This window comes from Lepisma saccharinum, chromosome 14 (assembly GCF_977018435.1).
Source record: "Lepisma saccharinum chromosome 14, izLepSacc3.1, whole genome shotgun sequence".
NCBI lineage: Eukaryota > Metazoa > Arthropoda > Insecta > Zygentoma > Lepismatidae > Lepisma > Lepisma saccharinum.
Genome location: NC_139242.1, coordinates 8,968,221 through 8,982,599, shown reverse-complemented (window position 1 = coordinate 8,982,599; position 14,379 = coordinate 8,968,221). Strand labels below are relative to the sequence as shown.

At 38.1% G+C, this 14,379-nt stretch overlaps 1 protein-coding gene across 1 annotated transcript in view; it reads left to right on the top strand.

The window, feature by feature from the left end:
- Positions 1-14,379, top strand: part of mtt (mangetout) — a 390,272-nt gene that overhangs the window by 335,621 nt on the left and 40,272 nt on the right. Inside the window, exon 9 of the mRNA XM_083135134.1 lies at positions 9,780-9,913. Coding sequence (XP_082991260.1) covers positions 9,780-9,913 — 134 coding nt within the window. The remainder of the gene's footprint in view (positions 1-9,779; positions 9,914-14,379) is intronic.

Genomic DNA, 14,379 nt, shown 5'->3' with positions numbered 1-14,379 from the left:
TGGTTATCGCGAAAAACAGGAAGAGTGATGATATGATGAAATTGATGAAGGGGCCTCACAAAGAATAAAGCAGGCCGGGATTCGAACCCGTGATGAGCGCGCATTCTTGTTCCTATGTGTTGTACTCTGCATTGAGTAATGAAATAATTTGAAACGAAAAATGTATCCCAGAACTCAAAAAGCCAAATGAATATTATTGAAGAGACTACAAAAAAGTGTGTTTTGTTACCGGTTTATCTCCTCTAATATGTTGAATGTTTTCCACTTCCCATCACTTTTTCTAGCTGCATAGATTTAATCGAAATAAGTAGCTAATGAGCTTAAGGAAGTTATGAAGGATAATCGCAAACAGTGAACTCTAGACTCCTGATTTCACAATGCCCTGCAGATTCACTGCGAGGGATTTTTTTTAAAAGCGCTGCTCTTACATCACTTTACAACGATTCTGCTGGATTGTTACAAGGTTTAGCATTTGTTCTTTTCTTGTCATTGTTGAGAATAGCATTGTGTAATCTTATCTGTTCTGTTATCGATTCTGCATAGGATTACACTGCTATGCGTGGTAGAAAACGAAGTTCTACTGTATCTCACTAGGGAGCGTTATTATTCTAATAGTTTATTGTTAACCTGTATAGATGGCACTCAATGTTAAGCAGCGGTCTCGTAGTTCACGAGTATCCACTAGAGACGCTGGCGCTGCGCTCAGAGTTGCATGTAAGGAGCAACGCGGCATTAAGTTGTGTTCTGTGTCGACCAAGAGCCTTCGAACTCTGCTCTCGCAAAATAGCCCAGCATTTGAAGCACACGGGTGCTTAGGGATACAAGAGGGCTTTTAAAAGTGTGGCCAAATCTGGGAGACCGGAAACGAGTGATAGCAATATCCCTCGGTCCACCAGGTAGATTAAACGCATTGTTTTAACCTCAACCTCCTACAGTGTGGCCTGCCTGTAGAACGGAAACGTACTACTTGTACGGCTTACAGGTAGATTTTACGCATTGTATTAGGTTACGGTTTAGCTCGTGGATATATTTACTGTTGGGAGACGGCCTACTAGTAGATTACGAATGGTATCCGTATTTTCGACCTACTAGTAGATTATACATTTCACAACAGCCGATGTAGAAGTGACTTCATCTTTTGGCCTACTCTGGTAGAACGGAGACGAGAAGTAGCAATATTTCTCGGCCTACCAGGTAGATTACACGAAGGATGACTTTCTTCAATAGTTAATTTTCATTAAGGGTAAATAAGCACTTGACTAATTTCTGTCGTTAGCTTAGCTCTATTAAATTATTAATTATAGTAAATAAAATTAACTAAGCCTTAACTATTATGAGCTTATAATAAATTCATTTTGCTTTTTGATATTACCTTTGGTTAATAGGAAGGCAGATTTAAATGTTCCTTGATTTGCTAGATTGATGCCCTACTGTCCCCTATGCCTACACAGATGTATTCCAGAAGAGAAATGTTAATGCAACATATAAATTGATGCCCTAAAAGAGAAATGAGGCCCCATATTCCCCTCTGGTATCTCTAAAGAGGAAAAAATAGAATGGTCCCTGTCCTCCCTCTCCAATATTCAAGCAGAGGATCTTCGAACCTGGATCTTCAGGAACGACGAAGTGCAGTGAGATCGTATCAGAAGATATTGTGAATTCTTTATTTGCGGATGTCTACATTTACCCCCAGTGTAATAAATTTTAGTCGACGCTAACTTTCATTAAGTATACCCGAACCCTGAGCGTATAAGATTTTCAAATCTCCGGCTAGCATAGAGTTAGCACTATGGGTAAATCTGAATATTGATGACCATCAGAACGTCGAACCCGTTACGTTGCAGTTATTGGCGTCCATAACGCAGGCCAGGTAAGTTTCAGATATTGGTGCTCGTAAAGTGGGGCCTGTTTCTGATTTTTACTTTTCCCCAACGGGGACGTGTGTGGTTCGTTTCAACCTACCTTCTGCCATGACGATGAATGTTGATTAAATTAAACAGGTGAAGGGTGGATACAAAGGAACACTCATGCAGAGGCCAGCGATCGAACCCGGACCCTTCAGTAACGAGATCGTGGAATGGAGAAATTAGGGAAATCGAGCAAAGCAAAATATTCGGAAAAAACGTTAATCATATACAAAGATGATGTTTCAAAAATGCAGTTTGTTTTATCGATGCCTATGTATTTCCAGTCATCTTTGTTGTCGGCCGACCTCCGTAGGTGAGTGCAAGTGGTCCCGGATCGGTAGCCGATGGAGGCACATATTGGTTTGGATTCCACTTTAAACTGTAGGTTCAGTTCCGATTAGCCTTTCTGTTCATAAAGTGAACTTAAAACACCAAATCGACAAACAAATCAAACAACCGTGGGGGAGCACTACAACAGCAGGAGGTCCGGTTAAGAACCCCGACCTGGGCATAAATGTTATTTGTGTTTGTCCCTTTATTAATTTTGTCGTATCATCTTCGCAATTAAGGAAATGTGACATAAAAGTGACGCTAAGTAACAAAAATCAAATCATATGATTGATTGATTGCTTGATTAGGTTTATTTTACTCTGCTTTTCCGCCACTTTTTGCAATTCGCGAAGATGATACGATAAAATTGATGAAGGGACACACACACAAAGAACACCCATGGCCAAGGCGAGAATCTAACCCGGGATTTCTGGCTTTAGTAGTCAAATCAAACCATTTTTCATTTTCGAAAGTGGGTGGGAGTTCGTGTACGTTTTTAGTACTCATTCATCATTTTTTAATCTTTTCCCTAAAGGGGGGAGGGGTATGACCTACACCAACCCCCCTTGGGAACGCCACTGATTGCTACCCCAAGTGTCGAAGTCACCGCACGTCACTACTGACATGATTAGTGGGGAAGCAACCAATCCAGGGCGATATGAAACGCAGCAGCCTGTAGAACGAGGCGCGGGTAGTACTTCCTACAGCCACGTCGTAACTCTTGGCTCCACCGCTGTTGCTTGGTTGGTCTGCAGCAGACCAACTCCCCGCCCCACATCTCTTGCCAGCATGTAGGCCGATCACCGTAAGAGTATATAAGATATAACAATGCTAACATTGGCGCAACAATTTGCTTAGTAACTAAAACTTTCGGCTTACTATTTTCCGTGTCAGAGCTGGCTGGACGAGGAGTTAAGCTTCATTCACATCTAAGCTCCAGTAACGCTCGAATCACCCTCCCCCCATGGTCCGGTCAAATAATCGTTGAATGTATTTTAAAGAGAAGCATTTACACCTGGTGCTGCGGTCAAGGTTCGTTCAATCGCGCAAAGTTCGGGTCCGGTCACGATCGGGTGGAAACAATATTTGACCGGAGGTGAGGGGATGGAGCTTGACTTTGCGAAGCTCGATCGTTGATGTGAACGTCTGATACGGTTCAGTAGCAGTCTTCAGCCCCGTTGCAGGTGATACGTAACCCAGTTTTGTGCTCAGAAGATGAGCCGTCAGAAGGCAAGGACCTATTGAAACACAGGAAAAGGCGAGTAATGATAAAATTGATTGATGGGGGCATTGAGCAAAAAAATCCCATAATATTTTCCTCTCAATTCTGTTTGTGAAACATCGGTCAAAATATGCGATTTCATGAACACAAGTAAAAGAAATTTAGGAAGAAAAACTCACCGAAACAACCAAATTACAATTATAGCCAATGAAAAAAAAATAGTATGGGACTAACCACAAATATGATCCATAAACACTAGTTGTAACGACCTTTTTCCAACCCGTTTCATCAATTAAAACCATTAAATCAAAAAGCTAACCTATTGACGGTCATATTTTCCTGGACAACCAAATTGTCATTTTTGTGTATGCAAAGGCAAAGGTGGCCGAATGAAGATTAACAATGAACTTGTTCTTCGTTTACGGAAAACGATACAAAATTACTCCCTATATATTTTTTATTTTTCTTTTAAGTCGAGGGAGGCCACGTTTCACACAATGTGCGTAACAATCGGATCCTTGCAACTAGGCTTACAACCTGATGTATATTTGTCAGGTGATGTATCGGAAACTTTCTAAGAAAAAAAATGGTCAACAATGTCGATGTGAAGCAATGAGCCCGAAATTTTTCATGTCAAACCTAGACCGATAAAGTAGTGTTACCATTGTTGACATTTACAGTTCTGCACATTGTAGTTGCAAATAAACGTTTGCCGCTTTCAAACCAAAAGTATAAAATCAAGAATCAACATTATATTTATAATAGCCGACCTCCTGTTCTTGTGGTTAGCACAGCGTGCTACGATACCAGGTTCGAATCCCGGTCTGGGCATGGATGTTCATTGTAATGTTCCTTCGTCAATTTAATCCTATTACCACTCGTTCTATCCTCACGATTAGTCAAAACTGTCATAAAAGCGAAGTAAATCAACCAAGTCAATGAATCCCCGCTTTCGCAATTCTTTTTCTTCATTGTCATTTTCTTCTAATTCACACCAGTGCTGCAACAGCCAAGTCCTTCGTTGAAAATCACTTAAACATTGCAGTTAGCATAATCGGCAGGCTTTTTATACAGAAAAATCTGTGTACTCTGTACAGAAACCAACACCAGACTCACGTTGATCTTACCTTGACCGGGGCGAAGCTTGACCGCTAGTGTGGATACCCCTGCCCGTGAGCGGAGCGTTAGGGAGAGTGACCTAAGTTTTGCTTGAGCGTAGATGTGAATCAAGCCTTAAAGGGTGAGCGATGACGTTTCTACGTCAAAGCGCACTTGCTCCACGAGTATGTTGCCAGGAAATACACTTTTGCCTGTTGTTTACAATTTTCACATTGTTCTAAAATAAGATAAGGAAATTTGATTTTTATTCCATGGTCACTATTATATAAGCATTGCATTGCTGGCCGTTACCGAGATTGCAACATTGTTATTAAGCAGTAGCGTAGCAATATATCACGAGAAAATGGTTGAGATTAGAATGCGAGGCCACTAACCGTTCTTTACCTCTAAATCTCAATGTCATTCGATACAAAGTCTTCAGGGATACGTCAGCAATTTATCACATTTAAATAATAATAAAAATTTACTGACGAAAATGATATTTATTAATTTCAGTCACCCTAACAATGTCTTTCTCTGTTTTCCGGTAGCTGAAATCTGAAGCAGTAGGTCAGGCCCGTACCCAAGGGAGGGGCCATGATACCCCTCGAACTATGAAATATTATAATGTGAAGATATTAAAACCTACGAAAATAACATTAACGATTTTTCAGATTGTGCAAGACTTTCGATTTCGTCCTTGCATATATCACTGGGTTCTTCGGGGAGAGAAGCAGGCTCTAGAAGTCTGCAGTCTTCAACATTGAGTAACCATGGATGCAAATCTGAGTAAGGGCCAGCTGTTGGAAGAAATGAAACAACCCAAGCATTTAAATGCGTTACACATGCTTCGTGGCAGTTGGAGGTGCTTGCAAGGTCCCTCTAGTGCACCTCTTAAAATAAACTTATACCACGGCTACAGATATCTTAATCTCGGGGGATAGGTTCTTTATTCGAGAATTCCAAATAAGAAAGCGTTTTATAGCCAAGAGGATATAGTTAAATGCGGATCTATATTCTGAAAACTATACACAATAAAGAGAAAATATATAGCGAAGCTTGTATATACATTGAAATATATATATATATGCTGATTCCAAATTTACGTCGGTTATATTCTTCTTGAAAGGAAATCTTCTTCTTTCTTCTCGTAATTTCTGGTTCTAGGCTTCTTCTTCCTTCCTATCTTTGATTTGGGAAAAGGCTTCTTCTTCTTTTCTTCCTTCTATTTTGGAAAGAACTTCTTCTTCTTTTCTATTTTTGGAAAGGACTTCTTTTTCTTTTTGATTTGGGAAAGGCTTCTTCTTCTTTTCTTCCTTCTATTTTGGGAAAGACTTCTTCTTCTTTCTGTTTTTGGAAAAGACTTCTTCTTTTTCTTCTCTTTGATTTCGGAAAAGGCTTCTTCTTCTTTTCTTCCTTCTATTTTGGGAAAAGGCTTCTTCTTCTTTTCCTTCTTCTAATTTATTTCTTCCCTTTTAAATCGTAATCTTATTTATTACATATATGCGCTCGCTTTCCCCGCTTCACAAGCTATACTTATAGAAAGAGTAGGGTCGACTAAACTGACAATAGCGCCACCTCCTATGTAACGACCAAAAGGGGAATAGCCCAGGATCGCTAACAGCAAGCGCTGCCTATGGTCCAGTGCGTCTAATAAAAAGCGCAACCGTAAGTGCTTCGTGGCGTCTAATTGAACACAGCGCCACCGAGGGACGGACAAATACAAAAGCTGACGATGTTCTCCTCGTCAGAGGTATTAAATCAAATTCTAATCACTAAGATCAAAAAGGAGATACATTTTTGAATTCATTTGGTCTCTTATTAACTTTCCTAATTGTTTCATAATTATCTTAATTAGCTATTTACAACATTTTATTTACTCCTTCTATAATTTTTATATTCTTCCTTTATGTATTTTGCATTTACTATAATATATACAATCGCTCTTCTCCGCTCCTAGTTTCTACAATGAACTCTGCTCTTCTTTATGTGGCGTGCTGCCATCTATCGTCGCTTTCGGGAAACATTTCTTCCTTGTGTTTTTCATTGTGTCATCGGAACTGGCACGTGACATGCTTTATTGTTAACTTATTAAAATCGGGACTGCAAGGTCAAGAGAAAGAAGAAAATACAAGACAAAGTGCTTTTTATTCAATAAAATAATAAATAGGAAAAAAATGTCCAAGCAAGTTATCGTGAATTTTTGCGTAAATGTTTCACATGAGAAATACGACGACAATTTTTACTTTTTTCGGGCCCCTTAGGCTTAGGGCACCGCCCGCTGGTATGTTACGACTCTGATTTGACGTATTCGTTCGAATTATAACGTTTAAATAGAATTTAAACCAGATAAAATCATTATGTTCTAATGTTATTGCACACAAAAAAATAGCATTTCCATTTTTTTTCTCACTTCTATGTATTACACTTTTCGTATCAACCCCATGCGACGCGAGACCCAGGCGGTTGCCCACTTTGCCCATTCCTTGCTACGCTACTCTTATTAAGCATTAATTGTGACTTTTCCGTAAATAATAGCAACATCGGATATGACCGACATATTCCCACATAAACAAGCTTCAATTTAAAAAATTTATATTTTTACGACAGGTTTACAAGAAGCTGCACACAATTAAATTAGACTTACATGAAAAAAAAAAACTTTTTACAAATATTTTTGCCTACATAAAGAACAGTAAAATTTAAAATCCCTGCGTCTTACTTTTGTCTAAAAGCACACTGCTGGGTTTCCAATAAGGTATATTTGATTACTTTCTCCCATGGAGTAAAATTTTCCAAGTACGTAAACAGAAGTCTCAATATTTTCTTTACGCGAATATCTTGCTTAACCTCATTAAACATTTAAGTGAGGAAAACAGCAATATAATCGGCATAGGGTCTATAAGACTACTATATGGAATGAATGGGTAAATAATATGCGGCAAAAGGGATATAGGCTACCCCAAAGCACTAATGTTTTTATTTGCAGATTATAAATTACTACTATATATTACTTCATTCAGTGTGTCAGAATATTAAAGTGTCTATGAGATGAAAACAAACTTTGTTAGTTATATTTTCTGAATTTAATTGTTTTTCTTGATAATTGTTTCATATGGTATTATGCGTCCACAATACAGAAATTACATTTTCTTAACATTTTTGATGTTCTTTCCTTTATAATGTGTGTAACATGCTTTAAAATTCAAAATCCATACTCTCGGAATATGTATGTGTTTTACATGCATATGTATGCATATACGAGGGATGATCGTAAAGCCAGATCATCATTCGAGTGAAACATCCACTCTGAGGGTTCATAGGAGTTTTTTTGTTTGCGCCTCTTTTGTCCTTGTACTAACAATGTAGCCTTGTGACTAATACACGCATGTGGAAATATAATAAACCAACAGGACTCCCGAGTTCTATGAGACAGGCACCATGGACCTCGTATGGTGAAACTATGTTGAGAAGTAGTGTATGGAGTATCCTTTCACGTGAGTCCTTTTGTATTCGTCTAATAAATATCTACTGGAACTTACAGGCATTGGATTCTTCTTTTCCGATCATCCCTCGTAGGTCAGCCAAAGATGGTCATAGTTAAGTTTGTAGGGCAATTTACAAATCTCCAATTAGAGATAAAGTTATGAAATTTTAAGAAATAACTCTTATAACTAATTAACAACATGTACCATATAAATATTTAGAAAAATTGCATGTACCTTTTTTTTTTAAAAATAATAATTACAAAACCGTTACATCTCTTTCAAAGGTTGCCCTCTGGTTATAGTTTCGTAGAGAATGTTGCTTTTGCTCAATAAAACATATTTACTTATGTTTATTCATTCTTTTATAATTTATTAGAAATGTTTACTCTCAAACTTTTGATTTGTGACATGCATTATGTACAGTAACGACGCATAACCGACCTCCATGGCGCCGTGGTTACTTATTGACCGACCCTCGTATGTACAATGATTTCCCCAAGCTTCCATCTCTTGGTATTTGGTATGTGAGTTGTCCTAACTTTGGGAACATTCCTGGAAAAAAAATATTTTCTGTAGTATCTAATTTCGGGTTGGAGCAAAATTTTAGCTAATTCCATCCTACTATTGTCTTCGAAATAAACAAAATAAACACTTCCGAAAAAAAACTCAAGTATTTAACATACATATAAACGCCATATATTAATAAAGTTTAGTGATTCATGGAAGTTTGTGCAAATTTAACATCATTAGGTAATCTTTAACAATAAAACTTATTTTAATGTGAAAAAAGTGTAAATTCCAGAGGCAAGTGTAAGCATGGGCCACATTAGGAACTCACCTCTGGACTACGTTTTTCAACAAAAATAAGTATAGTTACTTTTACACAAAAAACATTTTGATAACGTTACTATGTGATCAAAAAGATAATTAAACGAGCTTTCAAAATATGTATAAAATATTAACATTCGATAATTTCAAGGACTTACACACACACATTTCTTACTGACCTTAAAATAACAACGACAACTAATCTGCTCGATCCTTGACACAATACCTTACATAAACTGGCTGCTGGCAGACCGAGACAGTTCGTTTTCTGCATAGTGCAGCAGAGGGGGAGTGGGTACATTGATATAGTGAAATTTGTTAACTTTCATAAATACTAATATGATTTTCATGAACCTTGGGAACTATAGCCACCTTTGGCTCACCTACCTTCATGTATTAGGGTCTTCCCTATTACGTAGTGGCAACGTCATCGCCTCGTAATCATGGGATCCTGGTAGGGTTGTTAAAGGTCCATGAATTGTGAATAAAATCAATTTCGGTCCTGTAGAGAAAATTAGAAAGCGTAAATGGGTTCTGGACAATAAAGGACATGGTTGTCTTTAAATTATTTCAATTCCGTCCCGGAACCTTTTTTCCGGATCAATTTAAATAAGGTCCAACTTCGGTATTGAAATGAAACAGTATGGAACTTGGACCGAATTTAAATTTTGCGCGAAATAAAGTTCCAGTCCCTGTCACGGAACCCAATAGAACCCATTATATTTATGGGTTCATGAATCTTTAACAACCTGTTGGATACCTGTTGGAAGCGCATAATGTTTGGATCACACTTTAAATTGTAGATCCATTTTATTATTACACTATTTGTGCATTAAGTGGTCTAAAACATTCAAATATGATATGGTTGTATTATTTTAATTTCTACCGTGAATTCTTCTCTTGCAGCTCTCCAGTTCAAATTAGGCCATCCTCAACCACCCGAATCGGTATGCAGTCTGAATTGTTTGCAAGGCCAAGCTAAGAAATACGTGGAAGGGGAAAGCTGTTGTTGGCATTGCTTCAATTGCACACAGTACCAGGTATAATTAAATTGATATAGTTTACAAATTTTCAGAAGAATAATAAAGGTAATGAAACACGTTTCGCTAATTATGGAAAGAGACTGCCTGCTCGAGTTTCCTTCCACAGCCTTGAGATCGCCTCATAAGTCGCCGTGTAAGGCTAGCTTTACACGAAAGCATTTTCCTTAACATTTATGACATGACCGTGTAAGGTGAAAAAAACTTATGGCATATTTCATGGCATTTCTCAAGAATAGAATCGGTATCACTTCACATTTTTAAAACTCGAAAACTATTCAACCGAGAGGAATAACGTTTCGTATTAATTTGTTTTAGTTTCAAATCAATGGCGCTGCTTAAATACATGCTTCATAGCGTTTACTCTACACGTATGTAAGAATATTTCAGTTAATTCAATTGTAAACACCGTGCACTCACCACAGATCCTGTAACTCGACGTGCCTTTCATTGATTGATTGATTTGATTTATTTTACTTCGCTTTTTCTGCCACTTTTGGCTAATTTGCCAAGATGGGGATGAGTGATGATGTGATGAAATTGATGAATGGACACTCACAAACATCCATGCCCAGGCCGGGATTTGAACCCGGGACCCCTGGCGTCGTAGCGGACGTGATATTATATTATACATTGTAATCGCAGCTTATCGAAATTTTACTTGAAACGCTTCCGTGTAAAGTACTCTCTTCTATAAAATTTTTGGAAGCATTTACGTAGCATTTATGCTACGAAAAATGTTAATGGAAGTTATTTCGTCTAAACCGAAAGCCGGCTTTATGCTTGTTATGCCAGGACCATTGGCCATAGCAAGGGGTAGGCTAGAAGTGCTGAAACCTAGCTACGGGGCAGGACCATGAAGACCTGAAACGAAATACAATTCTTACTGTCGCGTTAATACTAGTACAGCAGGGGTTTTCAAACTTTTTGCTTTTGGCTTCCCTACGCTGCCAAAATCTGCACTTGCCTTCCCCCCAATAATAATGGAAAAATGTATGTGATGTGATCACGAAAGATGAACACAAAAAATCTCTTTGTGTGTTTATTTACTGCTGGTACAGATGCAAGTAATATATATATAATATGTGCAGTGGCGGTCCCTCCATGGAACAAAGATAACAGGCTACTTATCGCCATTTTTAGCTATTTAAATTATCTACGTACGTATATTAACATTACAAGAACACTTCTTTCCCCCGAAATCAACCTTTCCAAAAGTAACGCTGAAGAAAACCTTTCACCGTGGCTGGACGTTTGTTTACTTCACCTACCCTCGTCGCATAGGTTAACGATCCCCGCGGTCCCACGGAAGCTGGACTCCCTAAGCCCCGCGACAGATTAAGTTTGCGGCAGGTTTTATGTATCAATCCACTCTAAAACGGCATTCAGCATTCCCGTGCCAGTCTCGCCTTAACCGCTGAGCTGTTCATATCACAGACAGTGAGAAAATCCGCAGTATTGTAGCGGAACTATTTTCTGCGTGCACGTTTGGGTCTATATGGCCACGTCCTCTCACGTGAGCATCTGCCAGCTTAGCACAGGGTAGAAACAATTAGATACCTCTGGGTACAGATCAGGGTGACTAACACTACGAATATATGGAAAGAAACAATAGATTTAACCCACTACGGAGGGTACTTGGTTCGGATTCTCATAGCTAACTTGGAAAACGATGCCATATAGTTTTATATCTGCTCTTTATCTTAGCCATCCTTGTTTTCTTGTTTCCTTTCTCTCCTTCCAACACCATGATAATTAGGGAAAGGAACTTTAGGTAAATAAATGTTTTTTCTGCGATAAGATAGAGACCCTCATTTTTGCCAAAATTCTGATCATAGCCTTATATGTCAACACAGCAAATTTTATTTTACATAAAAACACATATTTTCCAGTTTTCCGTATGTAAATACATATTTTGCGAATTTTCATTTTAAATACATAAAATCGGTCATTGACTTCATCTAACTCGAAATCCTCGAAGGAAAAATGTTTATTCTCCACACCTCTTTCATATCGAAAGTGTTAGGTTTGTTTTGTCTTTGAACACGCTCGCTGGCAGACTTTTGGCGCTTCGCCTACGATCCTATTGGGAGAAAATAGCTGTAAGTAGCTGGGGCTGGCTACACGTAATGATAGCAAGGCTTTTTAATGAAGCAATGCAGCTATTGTGGCCGGAAGGCATAAAATTTGACAATGTTCTTCTCTTGACAGATGCTGCAGCTTACATGCAGTAGGCCTTGCTGTTAGCTACCCCAAAATGGTGCACGTTAAATGTGTGACTCATGCGTTGCAGAGAATATGTGAAAACATAAGAGCTCTTTATCCCAATGTCGATGAACTGGTTTCAAATGGGAAGAAGGTTTTTATCAAGTCGCCTAGAAGAATAGACATTTTTAAACAAAAATGTCCTGAAGTTCCCCTTCCCCCTACACCTGTAGTTACGCGATGGGGCACTTGGTTGGATGCAGATGTTATGCCCAGAACTTTGAAAAAATTGTATCTGTTGTAAATGATCTCGACAAAGAAGAATTCTGCAAGAACTGTTGATGGAGCCCTCCTTAAAAGTCGAATTGGCATACATCTCAAGAAACCTGTCCTTTCTCTCCAATTCCATACGAAAGCTTGAATCGTCCGCGTATAGTAGAAACGAAACTGAAAGAATTCACTGGATCTAACGCACGAGTGCAAATGTCTATATGTAGAGAATTTTTTTTGGAAAAAACAAGGTTTTCAAACTTTGTGCCAAATTGCACGTGTTTTGGAAAGTGAAGTAGAGGAAGAGGAAGCTTTGGAAAACTTCAGCGTTAGTGACATTTCGTGCTTCAAATATGCAAGAATTTTTTCTTGTGACGTGGAGCGATCTTTCTCACAATATAAGATGCTTTTTAGAGATAATCGTCACAGATTTACAATGGAGAATTTGGAAGAAAAAACTATGGTGATCCACTGCAACTATTCCAAAAAATAGCTCGCTAAGAGGTAATCATTTAGAAACTGATTTCAGGTGTTTAAAATGCATGTTATATTTTGTTTTTGTTACCAAATGTTTTTATTTTTGTCACATATTTTCCTGTTTTTATCACATATTTTCAACATTTATGACACATAAGAAATAAATATTTCTGAGTTTTTTAGCACATAAAGTTCCGTTCCCTAATGATAATATCCCTTAATTCCTCATCTTCCTCTGTTCCAACTCGCCATTCCTCTTCTGTAATACCATTTACTTCTACCTCAGCGATAGCGTTTATTTCTAGCCTAATCACTTCCTCTGGTTCCTGATTTCTTTTCAAAGGTGCTCTGCTTAGAGTATCTGCAACATGGTTTTCTTTTCCTTTTATATCCATAACATCAAAACTGTACTGTTGCAGTAAAATCGCCCATCTCCTCAGTCTTGCATTCCACTGTCTTGCAGAATTTAACCAAACTAGACTCTTTTGATCGAACACCACCTTGAATCTTGTACCTTTTAGATATGCAGAGAACTTTTCTATTCCAAATATTATCGCCAGACAGTCTAGCTCGCTTATCGTATACGCTCTTTCGAAGTTCTTCAAGCTTCTGCTAGCATACTGTATCACATTCTCTTGAATCGTTTATCCGAAATAGGTATGCTCCCAATCCAATGTTCAATGCATCTGTGCCTAAAAGAACATTTTCCCAAAATCAGGTTGGCTTATGGCTGGCGCTTGTAAAAGGTCTTGCTTAAGTCTTTGGAAAGCCTCCTCTTCATCTCCTTTCCATTTCCATTTTATATGTTTTCTGAGAAGTCCATATAATGGCTTGGCTTTGCTTGCGAAATTGTGTATAAATTTTGATCGCCAATTACATACTGGGAACATCTTTACTTCACCTCCAGATACAACATGGCCTAGGAAACGTATTTCCTTCCTTGCAAAATAGCATTTTTTCAATTTGGCAGTTAATCCTGGTTCTGCCAATTTACTTAATACCCAATCTATTTTTCCTATATGTGTCTCCAAATCTTTCGTATGTATACACATATCATCCACATATATAACAAACCATTCTCTTGTTTCTATACTAAATATTCTGTTTAGAGCAGTCATAAAATCTGATACTGATGAAATTAGACCATATGGGAGCCTTCTAAATTTAAATAATCTTGATCCATATCGAAACGCTGCATATTTTCTAGACTCTTCTTTTATTTCTACCTGAAAATATCCCAAAGTCATATCAAACGATGTGAAGAATATGCTGCCTGAAAAAGTGTGTAGTTATTCATTTATTCTTTCTACTTGATTTCTGGGAAGTAGCACGTGTTTATTTAACTCCCTTAAATCAATTACGGGCCTCACACCTCCGTCCGGTTTGTCTACCACGTGCATTGGGCTTATGTGTACGCTATTGGTGTTCTCTATTATCCCCCAACTTAACCATGTCTTCAATTCCTTTTCTACAGCTTTTCTCTTTGCAAAGGGTATAGGATATTGCTTTGACAC